At 43.1% G+C, this 25,373-nt stretch overlaps 1 protein-coding gene across 14 annotated transcripts in view; it reads right to left on the minus strand.

The window, feature by feature from the left end:
- Positions 1-25,373, minus strand: part of ptprk (protein tyrosine phosphatase receptor type K) — a 130,986-nt gene that overhangs the window by 6,165 nt on the left and 99,448 nt on the right. For 2 of the 14 annotated variants that reach the window (XM_042096139.1, XM_042096137.1), the window contains 15 exons: positions 17,337-17,472; positions 12,512-12,541; positions 10,102-10,262; positions 9,258-9,293; positions 7,910-7,921; positions 5,610-5,797; positions 4,380-4,467; positions 3,874-4,007; positions 3,714-3,731; positions 2,837-2,873; positions 2,565-2,662; positions 2,294-2,410; positions 1,502-1,656; positions 685-820; positions 111-260 (listed from right to left, as the gene is read on the minus strand). In XM_042096139.1, coding sequence (XP_041952073.1) covers positions 111-260; positions 685-820; positions 1,502-1,656; positions 2,294-2,410; positions 2,565-2,662; positions 2,837-2,873; positions 3,714-3,731; positions 3,874-4,007; positions 4,380-4,467; positions 5,610-5,797; positions 7,910-7,921; positions 9,258-9,293; positions 10,102-10,262; positions 12,512-12,541; positions 17,337-17,472 — 1,496 coding nt within the window. The remainder of the gene's footprint in view (positions 1-110; positions 261-684; positions 821-1,501; positions 1,657-2,293; positions 2,411-2,564; positions 2,663-2,836; positions 2,874-3,713; positions 3,732-3,873; positions 4,008-4,379; positions 4,468-5,609; positions 5,798-7,909; positions 7,922-9,257; positions 9,294-10,101; positions 10,263-12,511; positions 12,542-17,336; positions 17,473-25,373) is intronic. The other 12 variants (XM_042096143.1, XM_042096138.1, XM_042096145.1 and 9 more) reach the window with 12 other exon arrangements.

Genomic DNA, 25,373 nt, shown 5'->3' on the forward strand with positions numbered 1-25,373 from the left:
CACCGGTTTAAAAAAAAAAAAAAAAAAACAGCGTTGTGTAGACAGCCCCTTAGTGTTCTAGATCGACTGTGTTGTAGGGTCTGTTGTGTTGTGTCGTTTGCCTCGGTTACCTGGAATTCATCTTTGAGGTGTGAGGAGTTGCTCTGGGAGTCTATCCTGATCATGTCGTAGTAGGCAGCTTTATATTCGCAGGCCGGGATGGCAGTGTCTCCACAGAGACAGGCCTCCAAGATGGCGTCATGGATGAAGATGTACTGCTCCTGTGGATCACCATTGAAGATCACACAGTCAGTCAAAGGGTGCAAACAACTCATCTACATGTCTGGTGTAGTAGACAACTATGGAATACAGTTTACTTTTGAATTTCACTGATTTTCAATCTCATTCAACATGTAAAAGGCGAGGATCATGCTTGTGTGGACAACTCCCTCCTACTCAAGATATCTCAATATACCGGTCTACTTGGGTGCCAAGGCATAACAAATCCTCCTTGTTTAATCAGACTGCACTTTATTGTATTGTACTGAGATACCGCGTACTTCCACGGAAGTTCTATTGCCTACTGTGAATTCAGCTTCATCTGAAGGCTTGAAAAAGATTAACCAAACATGCTTGGAGTGTGTGGTGCTTTGTTGTCGCGGGAGTTATAAGCATCCAACTGATGGCGGTCCACTGATACATCACCTCTGTCTGGACCATGTTGATGCGACGAGAGCGCAGCGCCTTGACACAGTTGTAGATGTCCACCACCCCCTCCCTTTCCGCCATGTCCAGCATGATGTCAATCACTATGTAACAACCCGTCCTTCCTGCTCCAGCACTGCAGAAGATGGAGGGGGAAAAAAAAGGAGGGAAGAGTGAGGAGAGGGGAAGACCGCCAGATTAACACCAAACGAATTGCACCAATTGCAAAGGGGGTGGAAAAGTGCAGGGCGGAGAGAGAGAGAGAGAGAGAGAGAGAGAGAGAGAGGAAGCCATCACAATAGAAAGGTGGTTGACATATAGACTGTGCAATGGCAGACACAGAGAGATAGCTACAAACGCTAAAGGTTGACACTGCAGGGAGTCTGCACAGGCACACTGAGACCCACATCCTGTGGTGGAGATGTGATATTTCACAAGGTCGCTGTGGCTGACTTTTTGAAGAATACGCAACAAAAGAAGGGTAAACTTACACATGCCCATAACGAACGGATCATTTGACAAAGAAGATGTCTATTTTTAAATTCCTACACAGAAACCTGGTCTCTCAACTACAAAAAACACATCTTTAATGCGCTTGTGTGTGTGTGTGCGCGTGTGTGTGTGTGTGTGCGTGCGTGCCAAGTTTCCTCATCTGAACACGTTCCAGCATTTGGTATGTGTATAGGTATTCTTCGCACATGTTCATAAATGTATATACAGATGTACATAGTAATCTGTTCATTTCTGCAGTAAAACATATTTGCACTGGGGATAGTACACATGTGCTTCTCGCACTCGGACGTAGTGAGAAAGTCACCTGCAATGCACCACAATGGGCCCTGCACCAGGCGGGTTGGACATCTTGACCCGGCGGATGAAGGACAGCAGACCGGTTGCGTGGTACGGCACTCCGTGATCGGGCCAGCCGGTGAAGTGGAACTGCTTCACCTCCCGCACCTCGTTGAAGCCTCTCTGTGTAGCACCCATCAGGAAAGAGTTAGATACTACCCAAGAACAGTACAGTGTGCTTCAGTGGTATCATCACTTCAGAATAACTTCAGTATAACTTAAGAAATCCTCAATGTAGCAATGCAACTGTAATAAAGTGCAACTGAATGATAAAATGTGGAAAACCATATATCTGTGAATTATTTGCACTTCACCTCATACATTTAAAACTTATGACCAGTAGTGTACATGTACGCTACTGGTCAAAAGTTTTGAAACACTTACTCTTACATGGCATTCTTATACTATTTTTACATTGTAGAGCAAAACTGAAAACTATGAATTAACAGACGTGGGATATGGGTAATGTAGTAAACAAAAAAGAGTAAACACAGCTGTTTGTTTACATGTTTTATATTAGGCTCTTCAAAGCAGCCAACTTTTGCTATGATGACAGCATTTCACACTCTTGACATTCCCTCAACCACCGTAACGTTAGACACTAGGCATGGTTTTCTAACAGTCCTGAAAAAGTTTATACATCCAAAACTTTTTTGCTTACTACATAACACCTAAAAGGGTGAGTGTTTCAAAACTTTTGACCGGTAGTGTATGTCTGTAGAATATTCCATAACCATGCAAAAGTGGATGCTGCACTCACCCTCTCCAAGGTGAAAGTCCTGACGACGTATTCTGCCAGTGGCTCCACTTCGACAAACGTCACTTTGAAATCACCATACACCTCCGCGTCATCTGGCCAATACTTATAACATTTTACCTACAAAAGCATGAAACTAATCAAAGATGGCATACAACCTACAACACACAGACACACTGCATGACCTACAGCAACATATGAAAAGCAAACAGTGGCACCACAATGTAAACAAGCTTCAGTGAAGGAAAGGTAACAAAACAACCATTTAACATACCCGTCCAACCTCCACCAGGTTGGTTACCATGACGATACAAGCTGACTGCTCTTGCCAGATCATCCTCCAGAAGTCATACACAGTCTCATGCACAGGGCCTGCCAATCAACGTGTACATCAGTAAATCAGTTATATCAGTCCATTGACGGTCATCAACAATCATTACGACCGAGACTGATGGATGGTCATATCTGTATCTGCTTGTGACATGTTCATATCGGTTTATCGGTTCATAAATCTTGTTCATCGATGTGAAACGTGAAATATCTCACCTTGGGTGGCAATGTAGTGGCTTGGCCTCTGATAACCCTGAAACATAAGCAGGAGGATACTGACATCACTCACTGTTCAGCAGAGAGGGAAAAAAAAAAACTTTGCGAAGAGGCACAAAGTAAGAGCTGTCAACCCCAGGAAGTCTGCTTTATTTATCAGAGTCCTTGATCAAGACAAGGATTTTGCTTCGTTTTCAAGAGCCTCTCGGAGAGACAATCTCTTTGTGTTATGTAAAGTATATCTGGAGAGATGATACAGAATGTGCATAATGCACAATCTGTGATAATTCATTCTCCACACAATCACACTAATAACATGTTTTAATGAATATTTACAGTTTCTCAATTAGAAATCCTGGGTTCATTTAATATTCATGTTATATTACTAATATCCAGTGCTTGAGAAATTATTCAACAAACACAAGGCTTACAAACCACTGGTGTTCAGTGTGGTTTTTTACTAAAGTTGATCAGAATATTCTGATCAGAACTCATTCAACTGGGTGAGGACACACCAGAAAGCTCTTAAAAAAGTAAACAAACATCAGCTCCACATCCCAACAATGACACAATAGGCCTCCTCCAAGCATATGGGGACAAGATATGGGGCAGATCAACAAGCTGGATGACAATGAGATGGCAAAAAGGCAATGGACTCGAGCGTGGGGGAACCGGAACACAACTTAAAATCGATGGATAGAACAATGACAACATGGGGGGGGGGGCGGACATCACATGCACCTCCATGCAAGATGTCAGTTAGCGAACCATAGGTGAACCGCAGGGAGGGGGGGGGGGGCATTAAAGGTGAAGTGGGAAGGGGGGGTCAGGATTGTTTTGGGGAAGGGGGCGGGCGATCCTCTACAGTGATACTTACATCCCTGTACAGCCATATCTACAGCCCACAAAATCATAGGCAGAGTGAAAGAAAGCACAACAGATGTCAGTGAGTACAAGCACTTCGAACAAGGAGGAGAAAAGAAAAAAAGCTGTATTCATATTGTTGACAAAGGGCATGCATAGAAGGCCTCACATACGAGAGAAGGAGAGATGTTTCTCACACGTTCGCCAATGGAGGAGGCATCGCCACTTACGTCAATGTAGTTGGCGTTTATGTAGTCGGAGGAGGGGTCGTCTTCCATTGGCTGGAGAATGACTCTAGAATGATCATCTACAACAGGAAACGTGTTAGTCTACTCAGACCCATCTGTTCATTCATATGCCATCTAGACATTATCTATCGTATGCCATCCTATTTTCTATCAAATAACTGGTGTAGTAAATATGTCCAGGTGTTATTCTATTGTACAAAATAATATAGTACATTATGGTATGGTACACCATAGCATGGCTGTGTAGTATAATAATAGAATATTATAGTGAAGTATGAACGTATATCCTATAAATATAAATAAATATCTTAGAAATATAAAAGTGAATGTAAAGACTATGTAACAGAACTACTATAACAGAATGCACCACTTGAGGCCTAGAGGGGAGGGGTTTTCTGAGCTTGTTGTAACACACTGGAGGTGAGACTTACAGGCGATGATGTTTCCATAGCGATTCTTGGTTCTGTTTTGCTCTTTTTTTGCCACGTCCCAGGAAGCAGACTGGCCCTCAAAAAAACTCTGTGCAAAAAAAGAAAGAAAAGAAAGTAAGAAGTAATTCAGGTCTTCCCACTAATTTACCACCTGACCTACCTGATCAGTCAAGATGGCTTCGCTATGTCTGGTAAGGCATAATCTGACTGTATTTGACATCTAAGGGCTATTCATCACTTTATCAATTCAGCGATTGAGACGAGGAACGGGCGAAATGCAGTGAAATGTTTAGCACTGGCAATGACACCTCTCACTCAAACACAATCTCTGAAGTGGTCATCTAAAGGGAGATTCTGGGAGTGCCGTGTTGCTAAATTATTCAAGCTTTGACGCTACATTGGCTCCAATCGCCTGATACCTCTCCTTGGTGTCAAAGAAGCATTGGATTTTTCTTTTGTAATCCTCTGCCATTTTGTAAGGTCTCATTTTCAAGTGCGCTCAATTTTCTCCTCCATCATCCCAGTTCTATTCATCTTCTACCGGGTGCAAGCCGTGCATTAATTTGTTATGGAATTAAAATGGAACGATTAAAGCGTAATCACATTAATGGAGTCTAATTTAATCCTCATTAAGCCCGACTGTCTATGGAGCACCCATGCCTCAGTGCCACACAAACACACACACACACACACGCGCACACGCAAGCACACACACATACACACACACACACGCACACAGAAAGCCCAATTTTGTACAAACTGTAACTGACAGCCCTGCAAGGTGAATACACTGCAGCAAACCACATGCTTACAGGAAACGCACTGTCGGGAGGCCTTGTGGTCAGGCACCCAAGTCACAGAAAACTTGCACACACTATCCAGTCGCAGGAAGTGACATCACCTGCCATCTCCTGTCTCAACTCAACATGTACATACATGAGCTCTGTGTGGAGCCCGGTGACAACCTCATAACATTTCACTGCTATTGCAATCTGTAATGAGTCATATTGTAGAGGGCAAACGGCCGTCATTAAGTTTGTATTGATGCCTGTAATCAAGCCCAATTACAGCTGTCTATTTATCTACTGTCACTCTAAAACGCATTAAAGAGAACTGGTAATGATAGTTAATTTATAGACGATGTGAAGTAATTCGTTTTAAGGCAACATATTTATATCACATTTAACGCATTTAATAAAAGTCTCGTCCAGGCTGAGTGCGGTGAATTACCTCGTACTCCTCCTTGAAGCCGTAGCTGTCGGAGGTCTTCATCAGGTTGATGTGCTGGAGCAGGTCGGCCACGCGAATGGCCGGGTGCAGCTGGCCCGTCTGGTAGGGCGACTCGGTGCCCTCGCAGTGGTAGCGTGGCACGTCCAGCAGCCGGCTGGACTCAGCAGCCGCCGCCGTATGGTTCTCATCTGTGGAGGGCAGAGCAAGAAAGAACGTGACTACAGAGGCTGAGGAGGGACAAAAATGTGGGTTCTGTTGTTCAGATGAGGTAGTTAGCACTGTAAGCTCCACTCCTAAAGACTTTAAAGAGTGTAAAAGAAAAGCAAGTGTGAAACAATTCATTTAAGGTGAACTGTACAGTACATGTTGAGGCATGGCCACACGGTTCATCACCAAAATGTAATGACTTGAGGTATAAGGGAGGGCACATATACTGTTAGCAAATACCCCTGAGATTAGATCAGTGCATTGGCCTCTGTACAGTGTTCCTTCCCAACTGAGGGGATCGCAACTTTCCTTTTGTGCAGCAAGTGTGGCGTGAGGGACTGCCCCACTGTGTCTTACGGAGGTGGCATACTCCTCTGTGCATATTGACGTGTGGTCACATTATGTTGGGAGGTACCTGACACCCTCTGCATGCCGCGCTGATGATACAATTCTCAGACACAAAATTGACACAAAGGAAAGCATCTTGGGAATTCAGAAAGTCTGAAAGGGAAAGACCTGTTCACACCGGTCATACCTTTAATGCCTTATCTGGGGGGCATTAAACAATGACCTGCCTTTTATGGTTAGGGTATTTAGCAGACGCTATTGTTCAGATATTTTGTCTTTATTCAGGCATCTCTCTCTCTGTGTGTGTGTGTGTGTGTGTGTGCACACATCTACAGTGATGGCCAAAAGTATTAGCACCCATGCTAAAGTTGACTGAAAAGAGGAATATAAAATCATCTTTTGGAAATTGATCTTAATGCCTTAAGTGAAAAATGAAAAAATATCTAACCTTTAAGGACACCAATTTTCTTAGTGAATGAATAATGTATCATAAATAAATAAATGTTCTTCCTTAAAATACAGGGGTCATAAGTATTCCCACCCCTATGTTAAATTCCCATAGAGACAGGCAGATTTTTATTTTTAAAGGCCAGTTATTTCATGGATCCAGAATACTGTGCATCCTGATAAAGTTACCTTGGCCTTTGGAATTAAAATAGCCCCACATCATCACATACCCTTCACCATACCTAGAGATTGGCATGGGTGTTATTTTCAGTTAGCCTATTAGCTGGTTTGATTTGCATTGAGCCAATACTTTTGGCCATCACTGTATGTGTATATATGTACTTGAGAACGCATTAGACCATGACCAGCCCTTTGTACTGGTGTGTGTCTGTGTGTTTGTGTGCATAATACATCATGTAGTTGAAAACACACAGTGGGACTTAGGTTTTTAAAAAATGGAAATCTTTAATCATTCTTGGAATACCGGGAGGTGTGTTTGTTTGTGTGTGTATGTGTGTGTGTGTGTGTGTGTGTGTGTGTGTGTGTGTGTGTGTGCACATCTATGTGTATATATGTACTTGAGAACGCATTACGACCATGACCAGCCCTACTGTATGTACTGGTGTGTGTCTGTGTGTTTGTGTGCATAATACATCATGTAGTTGAAAACACACAGTGGGACATTCTTGGAATACCAGGAGGTGTGTGTGTGTGTGTGTGTGTGTGTGTGTGTGTGTGTGTGTGTGTTGGCTTGAGGTGGCAAGGTTATCTGTTGGCTGGATTTACGGCCCTTTAACCCTCCTGGCTGGACCCACACGGCCGTCCCATTACCCAGTGAGCCGTGGGCCCTGGGGATTTTCCGCTCGGCTGGGCCCTGAGCGATGGCCGCCAACCGCCAATGCATCTCAGCAGGCCACCCCCCCCCCCCCCCCCCCACAAACACACATACACACACCCTTTTAACAGCTCATGAGGCCATTTAACATGTGGCCCTGATAGTACTCCAGTCTAGAAGAAAATCTGGCTCTGATCCTGTAGATCAGGGATGGATCTGTTCCAGGACGTGCTTTTCTGAATTCAGTTTAAAGTAAAGGAGCGTATGAAGATGCCCACTTGTGAGCTCAAGTGTACACACAACATACATCCACACATATATAGACACTCACTTATTTAAAGAGGAAGCAAAATGTATATTGAAATGTGATGTGTTGTAGGGCTTGAAAACTTGAATGTTTCAAGAAAATCTAGAAATTTAAATGCGAACATCTCTACAATTCACACACACTATTTCGACTTACCAGTTATGGGCACTTTCAATGATGGCAGCAAGGAGGAGAGAAAACAATTTTTAAAGACACATTATTGGAAAGGCAAAAGCTAAAATGAATTCCTTGCCATTTTACTGAACATTGCAATTACACACAACACTATGGAGGGCACTGCAAACTTAAATGAAAGCACAACTACAGGTACAACTAAATATGGAGTACTGGATGAAAGGGGAAAGAAAGGCTTTAGCATGCTACCTGGGGCGCTAGCACATAGCGATGATTGACAGGACCTATTACAATGCATTGGCAGGCAGGTCTACTCTGATGCGAAGCAATCATCAGCCCTCGGAGGTCTGTGAGGTTTTGCGATGCTTACAGAAGTTCAGCAGCACCACAGGCTCCCCCTGACATACTTATTTGCATGCTATGCTCCAACATGCCTCTGCAAGCTTTGTTCAGCTGACTCATCCTACGACTGTACTTCCATCTCTTTGAAATGTAAACACCCTGCAAGGTGATTTGCCAAGTGAAACAAAAGAATGATGAAAATGAACAGTTTCGCTTAAGGTCTCCATTTCCAATCTATCCTCTAGTGATCGGGGTATTCACTCATGGAGATGAAGCAAGTGCAACACATTTTTTTTTTTATCTCAGTCTAGATCTGACAACGCTTAACCCTATGTGCCTGTCAACAGCACTGTACCTCTTTTCTTAATTGTAACACAAGTTATAACTCTTCCAGAAATCTGTGTAGGTCAGCAAAGTAGAGGGCTGTATAGAGGACCACTAGCATGTGGTAATGCAACATGACAGACTGATGCGTTTATGCATTAATGGAACTTCATGCACAGCCTATTATGCACGGCAGGACTCCGGTCCTAAAACTCAAACTGCTGCAGTTTGTTTCATTTTTATTCTCTCCTTCCACCGCGAGACACCTGACCCAAGGTGGTCCCCCTCTCTGCTCTGTTGGATGGCGACATCCATGGAGGACTAAAGTGGACAGCTGTGGTAAGCGTTCGCTAACTGCAACCTAAATCTAAAGACATTTTTGTCAAGGGCAAGAGCTGTGGTCTGTGAATGCGTAATTGGTATTGTGGTTGAAATGCTTCCCTCCCTGCTTGTTTCCCCACGTGTCGTGGAAGGTGAAAAAAAAAAAAAAAACCCAGTCGAGAATAAGTCCCTAGTTTTCCCCTCTTATATCAGAAGGTCAATGTTTTGGTCTAAAAGGAGAACAGAAACATGGCTGTTTCTAATGCGCACTCAACTGACAGACAACAAATGGGCTACCAAAACCACGATGCATGCTGGACAACCAAAAGATGTGTGGTACACTATAAAGGCAGGTGACGAGACAGGACAGCCAGACTCTCACCTAGCACGGCAGTTGGCACGAGCGGGTCATTAGGCACTGTGGGGAAAATAAAGGCAAAGAGGATGTTTTTGATAAAAAAAATAAATAAAAAGTCCTCGTCATGGCGAAAATGGGGGGCTGAATGAGGAAGACCATAGTTCACCCCAAGAGTTACGTTGTAATTAGTGTTTCAATGCGTTTCCTTATAGAACGTACAGGAAGCCCACAAAATGGCACTTAAAGCCATCAGAAATAAGACTAAAAGGCAATTTAAAACTTCAATCATCATTCTGCCAAATTCTCAGCTAAAGAAAGAACAAAAAAGATGTTATTAATCACAATTTTGACAGACTGGCTGAGAAAATGGCAATCACTGTGCCCAGACAGACAGAAAAAAATCCAGATGGAAATTCAAGCAGCTGGGTAATTTTGAGTGGGTGCTCGCTTCATGTGAAGTGATTACTAATAACGTAACCAGGGCTGTGCCATTCGCAGTTGAAACATTTGCAAAAATGTAATCCAAATTGCAAGACGTTTTTGATGGTAAGAAGTGACTATAACCCATAACCTTTCAAGACCACTTAAAGCATGAAAAAAAGTTATATACGAGAAATCTAATAGATAAAACAAAACCAGACAAAAAAGACTGGCTGCTTTAAGGTCTCCTTTACGACAAAGAGACGATGCCTTTGAAAGGCAACTGAAGCCCTCTCTGAGGGCTACTTCCCAGCTGACCTCTCCTAACGTGTTTGTTGTTGACTTTTTCCCACTGTAAGAGTCTCAGGGGCCCCATCCTGGGCACTACTTCCCACACATATCAGGTGTCCGGTGTCGGCCGAGCAGGAGTCGGAGTCGGGCTACTTACACCTGTTGCTGAAGTTGTGCGAGTCCATGAATGTGACCGACATGGGGTCCTCGGCGTGCATGGTGCTTTGGTCAGCGTAGCTCCGGTCCATGGCATTGACCATGTGGGTCATCTCCTGCCGCGTGCTTCCGATGGCGTCTTTGCGCTTCTTGGCAAGTTTCCTGTCGGATTAGACGGTGAGCTTTAAAAGATGCTAATTCACAGTGCCATTAAGAACCAGGAAATAAAGGACAAACAAAGGAACACCACCGATACCAATTCTGAACAAACAGTCAAAGAGGAAAGAGAAGAGGCGTGACCCCGAAGGAAAGTTTATTTCCGTCACAACAAATGATCCTAAGGAATTTACATACATCTATAGGACTATCGTTGACTCAGGATTTAAAGTTTCCTGAGAATTTAATACCTTAAATTTGACAATTTTAGAGCCCCCTTTCCCCTATCGAAACCTTGTCCCAAAAAGAGTTTGCCATCCTTCTCCCGAAACTTTACAAAAATGCATTTTAATGTCACTTTCAGCCACGAGACTGAAAACGATCAGTGTCCTTCTCTCTTTCCATTGCACACAAATCACATTTATGACATGTTTACTGACAATGTGTCAGCTCCAGTCTAGCGTCTATCCTTTAGAGACCATGTTCAGCACTGGGACTCCGGGAGGCTCTTGGCTGCAGTTGATTTACAACGTGCTTCAGTCATGCCTGTTTGGCCCAGTCCACAGCCAAAGTCAGAGCTGGCAGAAGCGAAGACCAAAATGCACCCAGGGAACGAGTCGTCCCATGATAAGGGAAACAGAAGGATAGGTCCAAATTGTGTCATTTTATGCCTTCCTCTCGCAAAGACAATTATCTTCTGAATATAAGCTATTTCCGCCGATCACCTTGTTTAAATGACACACAAATAGGCATGCAAGGCTGAATTCGTTACACAAAAGAAACAACTAAAGAATTATTTGGGCTCCGAACTGTATCTCGCAATAACCAACTCCCGGGAAACAGCGTGGTTCCTGCACCCCATTGTTAGGACTGACGCGACACCACATCTAAAAGTAATTATTGTGAAATTCCTCTTACGGTGCCCTGCATTTCCAATAGAAAAAAAGAAGATAACATAATTCAAGAATAATTGTCCCTGTTTCACACTGGGCATACCAGTTCTAACTTCGTCTTTTTCTGCCCTCCCAAACGACTACATTTCCCAGCAGCAGATAGAGAGGACAATGTTCCTCTGACCAAAAGCCCATAAAATCCTTACTACCTCCTGCACCAGATGGCAGCCGCCGTTGGAGCGGATCTGGGCCACATGTGCCCTGGGGTTGGCCTCTATTGAGATAAGTGGGACACCTGAGCTTATTTCTGAATATCATCATCTCACCCCCTCCTTCCAGCCTCTTGAAGTGACTGTGTGGCGCGACCCTAATGGCGGGAATGGTGCCTCATGAAGTGAGATGTTACTGTACATGAGGGTGGTGAACACAAAGATGGAAAGAGACGAGGAACTGAGCGGAGAGTGTGTGCGTGCGGACACACACACAGGGTTGTGGTTCAGCCCCCACCATACACACACACACACACACACACCTTCCCCTTGAGCACCCCCTCAGTGTTTCCACTGATCACGGCAGGCGCCTCCCAAACACCTCCAATGAGGTAACACTGGTCGCCGCTGCCTCAGCATGACCGGCAGTGCTTATCAGATCAACAGATCAACACGTTGGGGAGATGGTTGGCAACTCTTTCAGGGAGGAGGAGAGAGAGAGAGAGAGAGAAAGAGAGAGAGAGAGAGAGGGGTGTGTGTGTGTGTGTGTGTGGGGGATGAGAGAGAAAAAGAGTGAATGAGAGAGAGAAAGAGCGAACACCTGTTGTACACTACCCACTTCACCTAATGCCAGTAAAATCACAGAGGCCATCAGGAAGTAATAGGGAAGGAAATAAACAGTTCAATTGCGTGGCCTGGTGGCACACAATTAACCCTCCAAGAACCAGTGGGTGGCCTGTGCAGCTTCAGTGAATGGAAAAATGGATGGAAAGAATGTGAGCAACTGACACACCGACACACACACACACACACACACACACCCACCCACCCACATGCAACACAATAAACAAACAAAAAAAAAAAAAAAAGAAAAAGGAGAGAAAAGAAAACACAAGACACAAGTGCAGCATTCTTTTTTCAAATCACACCGCTTTGGTTATGATGACTTGGAATAAGCAAGAGTGTTGGGAGCTGGTCAATGGCAATGCAATTAGGTCAGAGTGTCTGAGCACTGTGCGTTTTCACTTGAAAAAAGGATACTGCATCTTTAAAACACTACAGAACTAAACCAAAGACAGGTGCAAAACCCCTCATTTGTCTGTTTAGATTTTTTAAGTTGTTTTTTTTTTTCTTTCATTGTTTTTTTACTTACAGATAGTATGAATAAGAATAGTAGCTCCTCCTGGCAAGCAAATCAGAGACAGCAAGATAAAGAAATACTGATGAATGCAAAGTAGGAATCAGTTGTAATCAAATAAGAAGCAGAAAGAAGGTGTGCCAGTCAAACAAATGTCTTTCTTGATGGTTTTTTTTTTTTTTTGTATGGCATTCCATTTCCCATGCATTGTGTGCTATATTAATCTTATCGCTTTGATTATTAATATTTTGTTCAGCATGCGGTTTCTTTTGGAGATCCTCTTTGCAAAATTATGCTGAATAAAATGAAATTAATGCATGCATCTGTCCGTTGATTGAGAATCGTGGCTAATTATGTCACCATGCACTGCCTATTGCATCTTATAGAGCTCAAACCAGTGACGTGTTGCGTAAAGAGAACATAATATGTGTGCAAGATGAACGTATAAACTATATTGGTAAGTGGAGTATGTATCAACATAGCTGAAACAAAAGATGTTGCAAATCAAATCATAAGACATCTACTACCTGCAAAACAAACAATGTCATAAACCACCATTTTAAAGATGCAGTATCTGATTTTTGTTCAGAATATTTGTACAATCTCAAACAGGAGATGTCCCCTTAGGTCATCCCGGTGGAACGAACCTCGTTGTCAGCATTTGTCTTTTCACATGTTTTATATCCACCCACTTTAACAATGGCAAGGTGTGTATGCATATTCAACAGAACATACTGTAGAAAGATTTAACACAACAAAAGCAAATGAAAATGTTTCCACATTTCCCACCGCTCTCAGATGTTGCTCAAATGCTATTATCCTGATCTTAAACATGTATTGATTTAAGGCAGAGGGAAATATGGCAAATGGCTTTAAAGATTTCTACTAAGAGGAATCATACATTTCACACAACAAAACGTAATGAGGGTATTTCACTAAGCTGTCAGAAACCAATTTAAAGCAGAACCTGGCAAGGCTCCAGAATAAAGTCTTATTTCCTTCCATTTAAAAAAAAAAAAAAATTAAAAACATGCAATCTATGCATTGCCCCTTTTACCGAACCCATTACGCCTAGAAGGCGCATATTAGGGCAACCATTGTGGTCTAACCCATCATGATACAATGAAGTGAACTGAAGCATAGCCCCTGGGTTTATCTGCTGACTTGAACTATTCAGCTCAACTTGACTTACATTTCACTTACCCCTCTCCCTACCCCAGCAGACAGACACACACACACACACACACACACACACACACACACTAATGGTATTGAGAATTCAATAACCATCAGTTGTTCTAATCCATTCCAACAGGATTAGTGGATTACGCCTCATTAGAGCTCAAATGTCCCCCGCGGCTCAAAATGACACCCTTCCCCTCCGTCTGAAATTACAAACCAGGAGACTATCCAGAAAAATAAAAAAATAAAACAAGAACTAAAAACTAAAGAGCACATGATGCCATTACACTCTAACGAGCACTGTAAGCAGCAAGACCCCATACCTTTCTCAAAGGCCAACCTAAAACACACACTCGCATCACATCACTACTTAGGAGCCACATGAAAGAGGGGTCGTGCATTTCTCCTGGTGCAAGTTCACTCTAATGGCTGCCGAGCGCTGCCACGTGGCCTTGATGGGGTGGCTCAGACATGATGTGTTTGAGCAAGAAGTGATAAGCAAGTCATATGGGTTACAAAACACCCCCACCACACACATAATCATAACGACTCAATAACACTGCACACAGGGAGCCCATGCCACACTTTAAGCAGAGAGAGAGAGAGAGAGAAAAGAAAGAGAGAGAGAGAGAGAGAGAGAGAGATAGAGAGAGAGGGTAAGTCTGGAGAAGAGTGATGAGAAAAGAGAAAAAAGTACAACAGGAGGGAGAGAGAGAGAGAGAGTAAGAGAGCAAAGTAAGAGGTGACAGTGAAGACACTGGGGGGGGGGGTAGAGTCTGAGAAAGAAGAAAGCGAGAGAGAGAGAGAGAGAGAGAGAGAGAGAGAGAGAGAGAGAGAGAGAGAGTGTGAGTAAGTCTGGAGAAGAGTAATGAGAAAAGAGAAAAAAGAACAACAGGAGGGAGAGAGAGAGAGAGAGAGAGAGAGAGAGAGAGAGAGAGAGAGAGAGAGAGAGAGAGAGAGAGCAAAGTAAGGGGTGACAGTGAAGACACTGGGGGGTGGAGTCTGAGAAAGAGAAGAGAGAGAAAGAGAAAGAGGAAAAGACTATGTGATGTGTTATGAAACTGAGGTGAACAGAGAGAGGGATAGAGAGAACGAGCGAGACAGAAAGAAAGATAGAGAGAGGAAGAGACAATGTGATGTGTTATGAGACTGAGGTGAACAGAGAGAGGGAGAGAGAGAGAACGAGCGAGAGAGAAAGAGAAAGATAGAGAGAAAGGAAGAGACAATGTGATGTGTTATGAGACTGAGGTGAACAGAGAGAGGGAGAGAGAGAGAAAGAGAGAACAAGTGAGTGAGTGAGAAAGACGAGACAGCGAGCGAGCAGTTGGCTCCAAATGAGCGGAGCGGCTTTTTAAATGATCTCCTAATTGGCAGAACATTGTGCGAGGCACAAGGCCCGCGATGGCCATTAACATTCATTTGGGACGCTTCCTCACCGGCAGTCCCCGTGGCTGTCTGACTCGCCCCTCTGTTTTCATAGATGCTGCCGACAAGACAGGGGCGGGCGACTAGGTGGGGAGTCGGGGGGGATGGGGGCTGGGGGCTGGAACCCTCACAAAGGAAGCACACTCGCAAATGGGCCCTAATGCTTCTCTAATGCCGAGGCGCTTAATCAGATAGAGCACACAACACTGTGAGCAGTGCACCATGCTTCTCAAACAAACACTGAACGATGAAGTAGTGGTTTGCTTTTGTTGTCGGGGTGTGGAGATGTATGAGTGAAAACTCAACCGCAAATGTGATGATGAGATCATTGTCATTGGCTGTAATTAAATCCCAGCTCACTTTGGGGTGTTAAATATCATTGATATCCAGGAGAAATAAGACACTATAGATTTTCTCCAGCCAGACAGTGAAGTTAGTCTACATTGCAATTACAGCTCTTGGCCACTGGATGGAGCCATTACTTGAGCAAAGAGCGTGCCACAGGACCTGTGTCTTATTTATTTATTTACAGAGACACTTCAGTTGTTCAAGCAAATCCAACAAACAAACTGACAGAGAAAAAACAATCTGAATGTGAACCTATGTGTGGGGGGGGGGGGGGGGGGGGGCAATTGATTTCTTCCTCCTCCAGTGCAATTTTAATTCCTCCCCGGAGAAAATGCTCAGACCGCGTTGGCGCTCCCAAAACATTCATCAGGTTGGAGAACAGCTCACCTTTTCTCCATGTTCATTACGGGAATGCCACATCGGAGCAGTGCAACGGGAAGAGGAATCAATAAGCTATTCCTCTCTCTCTCACGTACACACAAATATGGACATGTTTACATGAGCCCAGGACTTGGCCAATGAACATATAAACACACACACACATGCGGTTCTATTATCGGACTTCCATGCCACTGTGGTAACTGAGAGAGGAGCATAGATGCACACAGATTATAATCTTCTCAGGCAAATGACTAGATCAAAATGAACTGCTGCAGTGATGGGGGATGATTTTTTTTCTGTGTTTTTTTTTTTTGAGAATGGCTGAGAGAGGGTGCTGTGCTTCTGGAAGAATGCTATGATAAAATGGAGGAATGAGAAGAAGATTCCACTCAGTACCAAATCGGTGGCCAGGAAAGGCCACTTAAAAACGGCAACTCATTTCGTTGAGCCACTGTAATGACTTGGGTAACAAAAGTTTACTGGTCTTTTGAACCTCCTCAAATCCAAACTAAACCTAACTGAAATCAAAACATGTTTAAGTTTGTGGATGGATGATTTGAATGATAACATTACTAACTACATAGGATAAAACAACTACATTACCCTTCTTGCCACTTTGGACCTCAAAAATTTAAACTTCACCTAAAAATGGTGCTTGGGAAACATTTCCACCAGCTAATAATAATAAAAAAAACTATTACAAAACAAACCACTATGTTACATGACATGGGACCATACAGAACAGGTATAACAGCTTTCTGCCTTAAGATTTTCCTTCCTCTCCACATTGAAGTCTCCATGGACACAGAGCTATGACCAGAGGGTTTGATGGAGAGGTTGAACTAAGTTAAAAAAGAGGAGGAGGAGGAGGAGGTGGTGATGTGTCTGAGAGGGAAGAATAGAGGGATTCTTCTGAGAGTTCTGATCTTATGCAGGTGAGACGCTCGCTTCCAATTCTTCCATCTCTGTGCCATTGACCTGTGTGTGTGTGTGTGTGTGTGTGTGTGTGTGTGTGAATGCAGTGTTCAAAGTATGATTGATAGAGTATTGCTCATAGGAAGAGTGTGTGCGTGTATGTGTGTGTGTGTGTGTGTGTGTGTGTGTGTGTGTGTGTGTGTGTGTGTGTATTTGTTGGCTTATCCATCCATTTGTTGGATTATCCATATCATCCCCACTTCAACCTGCCTACTGCAAGCACCAGTGCAGTCAAGACTGCCTGGAGAACTCTTCAACCCCCTTCTCCTCCAGCAGGCCTCCTCTACTCCCTCTGACCACCCCTGCTAGTCCCTAGCCGTGATGGAGGGATGGTGAGGGGGATGTGCATGGGTTTGTGTGGAATGCCTGTATGCCTGCAGTGGGTGGTGAAAGAGCAACAACAACCAACAACAACAACAACTACAACAACAACAACAACAACAACCACCACAATCATGGTTAACTATGGCACAGAACTCCAATCAATCACCACGCGCCAGTGACGCCAAAGACCAGCGCTAACACTTACCTCTTCTTGACCAGCAGAATTGCCACCAGGACCAGCAGGATGAAGACCAGCACCCCAGCACTGATGCCAGCGATCTTCACCACCCGGTCCGTCTGCTTGGCCGGGTCGGGGATCACCTCTGGCTCTTCCGTGGCTCCTGATGGCCAAACATAAAGAAAAAGGTGACTCTTAAACAGTTCATAATATTTAGCAGTTTTTTTTCTTTCTCTTTATATTCAGAACAGCGAATGAAAGTTGGAAATTACTCTTTGTTCCTGACGGTTCAACTTGAGAATTGAACCAGTGACATTTTAGCACTGGCTATGCTTTATTTGAACTGCAGTATCTACCGACAGTTGACCTACAGGAGCCACACTTAGAAGACCTTATAAAGGACACATTATAATATTGTGTCATTTCACCCTGGTGTGACCAGACACGTCCAGTTACGCAACACTTAAATGATAAAAACATAACACTCACTTTGGTTCAACTTTGGTTCAGCTTTACACAACGAGAGGCATTACAATGAAGGGAAAAATAATGCAGTGCTCTTATGCATAGACCATTCAAGTGTCCTCAATGCCCACTATTCACACCACCTTGTCTACCACAAACATGAACCACTGCGAATATTCCACTGAATTCACACACGCTCCTCCATGCAGAAGGAAATGCATTACAACGACAACAAAAAAGTAAATAAATAAATAAACAAACAAACAAACAAACAAACACACACACACACACATGGACATGGGGTGAAGAACAGGCTAAACCATCTCAGACATATTACACAAGAGTGCTATAACACTCTCAGGGACACTGATGATATGCAGCTTAAAAGGTGACCACAATGGGAAAGCCAAAGTATGCATATATTCTTCCTTAGGAAAAAGCCATTACATTAAAAAAATGGCTCAGCATACACGTATCGTATAGAATATCTAATATCTATACTGCCATAAACATGCTCATAATAATAATGATTTCATATTTTCTATATATGTGCCTGACCAACCAGTCGCTGGAATTGGTCCACGTAGTGGAGGTCACATTGTGGATCACATTGTTCCTGGATAAGATCCCAAATGCTCTTATCTCATAAAAAAAGGCAATCATTACTGAGGCCCCATATACAGTCCATGGACCGATATGCTGAAATGGAGAATTTGCTGTATGTGTTGCCTGCTCTCTGCGACCAATAAAAAAAGGCCTGCATCGACAATCACATGGACGTTTATAATACTGGAGTGGCCACAGCAGAGGCCCCTGTGGGCCAACAGACACTGGGCTGACCCCCCCCCCCACTGTGCCCCAGTCCCTTCTCCTCATGCCATCTTCCGCAATAACCCCCCCCCCCCAACCTATTACTCCTCTCTATAAAATAACCTACTTTTCCCCTCACAGTGCAGGGGGGGGGGGGGACAACAACAACAGCAGCAGCAGCAACTACACGCCAACTGTGACTTGAGCGTGGCCAGCCAACTCCTTTCTTCATCCAACGCCCCCTCCCCATCACACACACACACACACACACACACACACCCTGGGGGCACAAGGGCGAGAGCAGACTGCATTTGCACTGACCTCTTAATGTACTCCTCCTCCTCCTCCTACTCCTACTCTCTCCTCACTGAAAGGCTCTCCAGGTTATTGTACGTAATAGGGTCTGTCTTCCATGTTCTCCTGCAACCCCACATCTTCTCCTGGAGCTAATTTACTTCATTCTCCTGACTAGTTCAGCTGTGACTAGAATGGTGAGGGTGAAGACAAAGGGTCGAACAACGCTTCCCTCGTGAGTCAAGCCAGAACGTGCTCAAAATTCATGCCGGACAAGAGAAACCAGGTCAGGGCCTCGGTGTCGATTATTATTTATCTTGGAGAGGCAGACAGACGCCAGCCATGTGTAACCGATTTCCAACATGTGTGCGCGCTGAATGCTGAGAATGCAGTCATCAATCAATACAACTAAATGCATTACGAAAAAGTACACTAACACAATATGTAATAACAATTTGTGAGCAAATTCCAAGATGATATAAGCTCTTGAATAAGCTCTTTTCTCTCCTAGTACAGTGTGACCTGTCTAGAAATCCACAAAACAAGGCCTAAAGTAAAATGCACTACAACTAATGTCAGATGTAGACAAACTTCCTATGGGAGGAATGCATATATTATATCTATTGAGCATTTAATAAAAAAAGAAGAATCCCCCCCCCTGCACCTTGACTTTGATGTAGCCAGGTCCAGCCACCCTTTAAGGCACTCAATCATAAAGTGATTTGCTTCCCACATGCAGGCCAGGTAGAACGTTGGTAGATTTTTATTTATTTTTTCCAGTGAGGGCATCCACTGAGGCTAGGTGAAGGCAAGCTGAACGTTTTTTTATGGGAAATTTTGAAGACAGTGTGTGGGAGGGAGAGACACAGAGAAGGAAACGAGAGAGATAATGAGATAGAAAGAGAGAGACAGGGAAGGAAGAGTGAAAGAAAAGGGGGGAATGAGGGAGTAAAAGAGAGCAAGGATGAGAGTGCAAGACAGCTAGACAGAGAGATTACAAAAGAAGAAACCAAAAAGGGAGAAAACTAAAAAGAAATGGGGATTCACAAAGGATAGACAGAAAGAGAGAGAGAGAGAGAGAGAGAAAGAGAGAGAGAGAGAAAGAGAGAGACAGAGAGAGAGAGAGAGAGAGAGAGAGGGAGTGAGAATAGATAACGGATGAAAAAAAGCCCAGAGTCAGTAACCAATCTATCCATCTTCTTCTCCGCTCTCTCTCCGTTATCTCTCAAAGCAAAGGCAAGCATAATTTATTGCTGAGCCGAAGCAGCAGACAATGATTTACTCGTGCGTTTGATACAAGAGCAACAGCTGAGCTAAAGCAGCAGCTTCAGCGAGCAGGACAATGGGCTCGTCAGAACGGCAGAGCGCCGCGGACTGAAGCAGGGGCGGAGCCAAAGGGGTGGCCGGGGGGCACTGGACCCCTCTGAAATCTGATTGGACCCCCCAGGTGCCACCCCAGATGATTGACATATCACGGCACCGGCACCGCACGTCTTGTTGAAAAGAGCCTGTTGCATTTTGTAATCGGTTGACTGCTATATCCCTCCTGTGCAGTAGCTGGCGCTATGTATTACAAAGAGTTGTCATTCACACTGTCCACCAGCAAGCATTATACAGAGAAGGAGAAGAAGAGAGTCAAACGCTTACAGAGAATATTGCGACAGGGTGGATGTTTTGCACAGGACAGCAGCAGCCTACTTGACGGACAGTGAAATACACGTTCTAAGGTAAGTTTTCTTTTGTAAATAATCATTGTTTCAAGTCACTTTTATGTTAAGTTAGGAGAACGTTTTCTGTAGTTTAATTTTTCTGTGATATGTTCCCCTACAAGCCACGAGTAGCCTATCAAGGTAACGTTAACATTACGTTAGTAGCCTAGCTACATCTCATGTCGCCTGTAGCAGCTAACTGTTAGTATCAGCCAACTTGCATTTCACATCAGATTGTTATGTAGCATAGTCATATACATACCGTGTTTTCCGCACTATAAGGAGTATGAGTCGCATCTATTTAGAAACTTCTTTCTCAAAATCCAAGACCAAAGAACAGACAGACTAGTCTACTGTATGACTTCAACGAGGTGATCTTTAGTTTCGTTCTGCTTACAGTATCTCACTGCCACTTGCAACGCCTTTGAATGCAATCCGCTGCCGTTTACTGGCAATGCTACAGCGGACTTAAACTGCCACTTCGTGGCGATAAGTTGTAGCCTAATACATTTAACGCAGCTGCGTTAATCACTGAAAGTGCGGATGAAGTGGCCACTTCTAAATGGGACCCACTGTAGGCTATGTGGCAACACAGCCAATGCATTTTTTCAAATGTGCTTCATAAACATACAATACTGCACTACAAAAACGCAAAGATCTGAATTATACTTCTCCCTTCACCTGAATAATGAAGGTGAAAGGAAGTTATTAAGCCTTAATGGTGTTTCCTAAAGGGGGTATTGTTAAACCTGCTACTACTAATACTACAAATACAACATGAAGAAAGTCAAGGACATGCATGTCAGCTTCCTCTCATCCCAGTGTTAAAGTAAATCTGGTCTTAAATGAAAATGTATGGCTGTGTTATTTCTTTTTTGTGGGATGTCCAATTTATATGTAGAAATGCACATTTGCAAAGGTGACTTAGTATGTTGTCATAAAAGTGGCTCTCCTTTTGATCTTGCACTGCCAATGTGGCTCTTGTGAAAAAAATAGTGAGGATCGCTGGCCTAAAGCGTCTGGCATATGATTCTGATAATGCGTGCGCTTGTGTCATTTAATCATAACAGTCTGCATAATCTTTGCAGCCAACCTCTTCTGAACTTGTGATAGTTTGTCACTTAATTACTGCCATGACTAGGCCCTACACACTGTTCTACAAGTTTAGTTTGGTAATCAGATTGTTCCTCTGGTCATGGTTAAAACAAACTGCACTACTTCATGTCATGTCAGTTCATGTCGAAATGGGGTCAGATTGTTTAGAAATTATGTTTTTTTTATTATTATTATTATTTATTTACATACATACATTTACAAAACTGTAACTGATGAAGTATCTCAAAAATGAAAGCATTTAATATGTCATTAAACTTATATCCGTGCATAAAATAGTACAGCAGAGAACAGGGGTGTTTTCCTCCCAAACCAAGTTCTAAATTCCAACCAGATCTGACAGGCAACCATATCAGCTTTCATTGGACCTGATATTTGGAAATTGTGAAGTTCTCACACTTGTACTTAAGCTATTTTGGCTTTGCTGGAATTTGGAAAGTACCTTGAACAATGCTCTGATTTCTTTGTCTCTTTCTCTGCTCAGATTGCCGTTGGACTGACAAGTGGTCTACACTTCTGACTCAGTGAGGAGAAAGTAATCACTTGTGTCTTTGTTAGTTTTGGGGTGCTGTGTGAGTGTCTGTCTGTCTGTCTGTGTGTGTTTCTGTGTTAGTTTTGGGGTGCTATGTGGGTGTCTTTTTTTCACACTGCATCTTGAGTTGGGGCCCATGGCTTTCTCCTAGGTGTGAGAGTATGGTTCATTTAGTGATTCTTCCTAGTGTGCCCAGCTTTGTGTGTGTGTGTGTGTGTGTCTGTCTTTCTAAGTTGAAGTGCACAATTTAAGAAGCAAACACTATGTGACAGAATCCTGAAAAGAATCACATCTGGGACTTAATTACTGTCATGACTAGGGCCTACACTGTTCTACAAGTTTAGTTTGGTAATCAGACTGTTCCTCTGGTCATGGTTAAAAAATCATGTCATATCAGTTCATGTCAAAATGAGGTCAAATTGTTTTGAATTTGTTTTTTATTATTATTATTTATTTACATATTGTACGTTTTGTATTAACATTGTTAATAAACTGTAGATTTTATACACAAATCTCCTGTGTGCTTAAGATGTACTTCATGAAAACATTTCAACATTTACAGATTTTGATTGCAATTGATTGTGTTTCTTGAACATTCATTGTTGTAGTCTGTGGACCCCCTGAAATAGCTTTGGCCACCCTCTGGCCACCCCAAGGGTAAAAGTCTAGCTCCGCCACTGGACTGAAGGCTTCTACATACTCGACGCATCCGACCGGTAGCGCGACAACGTGACGTCAAAATGACGTAGATCTTGCTGGCACGCAAGGATTTTAGCCAGGTAGCGCGAGGTAGCGCACCACTCATTTTTTTTCAGACGAGCGTGACAAGGCGGAAACAGGAAGATGGACTAGTTCGAGGGCAAGCGAGAGTTGCAGTATTTTGTTACAGCCGTGAATTTTTAATAGTTTGCTGGATAAGTCAAACAAAATTACCAGTGAGAGTTGCAACACATGGAATTAAGAGGAAAGAATAGAAACGATTTATTTTCAAACAAAGGATATCTATTAAGGCCTGAACAAAATCTCTTTCCACTTCAGGAAATTACACAAACTCCGCCAGCTTCTAGCTAGCTATCGGAACTCCCCCTATTACCGTCGGTCCCGTATTTCCACCGTCTTGCGTGTATGTGTCACTTAATATCCATTTCTATACAAACCAAGACAGCGGACAACTAAAGAAACGCAAGCACCCACACCATAGGTGTATCTACATTAGCTATGTCCCAAAAATGACTTTTTACCGTGACTCGAAGAGCTGTAAACAGTGTTGTAAGGCTGCGTGTACACAACCGCTTGGAGCTCCAGTGGAATTTTAATTTCATGACGAGAATTCTCGGTCTAACCGTTCATGTGCCGTTGAAACGGTGTAAATAGGCGACCCATCAGGCCAGCACTATAACTCAGAGCGTGGTAAACAAAATCGGATATTTCAAGCAGTAAATGCTCCCGTTAAGAACCAAACCAGATTTAGTTCAAATCTACACATCTATGGCTACTGAAAGATGTAAGGTTCATTTAGTAAATGTTATTTTGAAGTGTTAAAAAACATCGTTGTTTTAGAATTTCTGAACAAAAGTGGTGATAATTGGGGGTGTTACGATAGCCAGCTAATTAAACTGTTTGAACTGAAACCCCCCTACAACCTCCAAGCCTTAGGGTCTCTCGCACAATGGGTTCTGACACCCCAGTTAAAAAGGTTATTAAATCAATTTGGGAAAGGCCCAGCCTTGTTTCGAACATTTCTTTTTCCAGAGGTATTACTCAAGACATAATCCACCGTTCGCTTGTGCGAATACTTATGTTTCTGTCAGTTCTCATGGGATACATTCATAAAAAGGAGACTGGAAGGAATTCAAATGAAATTGGATTACATCCATTTGAGATTAAAAAAAAAAATCCCTGCTTAAAATGAAAATCTGTTTGGCTCGGCCCTAAGTGAATGTGACACAGATCATATCAAATTCTCCTTGGACTGCGCCTATGTCATCTTTATTTTTTTATTTTTTTTTAGGGACGTCTGCTTCCCATCGAGCTGCACTCCAAATGGAAACAAATTGATGACAAAAAAACAGCAGAAACAAATTTGTCTCTCTTGTCTGATTAGCACGGGTGCTGGCAGCTGGATGGCATAAGGAAGATGGAGAAAACAACAAGAGGGCCTCTCGACGGACCCCAATCAAATCACTCAAACAGGAGGCCCTGTAGGTCGAAGGTGCGGTCGAGATTCACTTACCTTTTTTATGAGACACATAATTTATGTACACAACATCCATGTTGTATGAGCTTGAAGCTCTAATAAGACATGAGTCTCGGTTTGGGCCAGACATGTGTCACATCTGGGGCAAGAGTTGGTTTGCTATTCTGACCATAAAATTGATTTCCTGTATAATAGATCAGTGTGCAGCCAAGTTACACAGCCTTACACAAGCTCTGTACAGGGAGACAAGCTGAGCCCTGAAAAGATGGAGCCTGATTTGAGAGAAAGCAAACATCCTCAGATCCAGAAAAAGGTTTTTGTTTTTTGCTTTGACTCTTTAGAGTGGCTTTTAACATTATGCAATGTGAAAAAGCCATACAGACTGCAATAAACTCAACATATACTGTATAAATGTTTACAGATATACACATACAACATCCAAGCACATATATAATTGCGTTTGGATTATGGATAGTTTAACCGTGTTAATGTTTGCTGTGACCATATGCTGTTTGTGCAGTGTTTTGCTGAGACCAGGGCCTTTTGAAAAGCCACCAACAGTCTCTAAGTGAAAATATTTGAGGCCAAAACAGCAAAACTTGTCTGAAAAAAAGGTTCTTCAATGTTAAGCTGTCTAGGGATTACAGAAGGGTTGTATAGCCATTTCCCTGTCTGATAATCCTGCCACAGGCCCCTGCCACTTTCTAAGCTTTTTGTGGCACAACTGCACACTTTAAGTGCATTTGGACAGATAATAGAGAATTAAAATGATTCTGCCATTATTTCGCCCCATCCCAAAAACAGTATTATAGACTGACACCATCAATGGGATAAGAATGGGGTTAAATGAGCAATTAAGCACAACAAAAACAGCACATGCAGACTGGAACAAATGCAGGTTGTAATAACAGTCGGGCCATTAAGACTAAGGCTGAGCAGAAAAC

This window comes from Alosa sapidissima, chromosome 6 (assembly GCF_018492685.1).
Source record: "Alosa sapidissima isolate fAloSap1 chromosome 6, fAloSap1.pri, whole genome shotgun sequence".
Lineage (NCBI taxonomy): Eukaryota > Metazoa > Chordata > Actinopteri > Clupeiformes > Clupeidae > Alosa > Alosa sapidissima.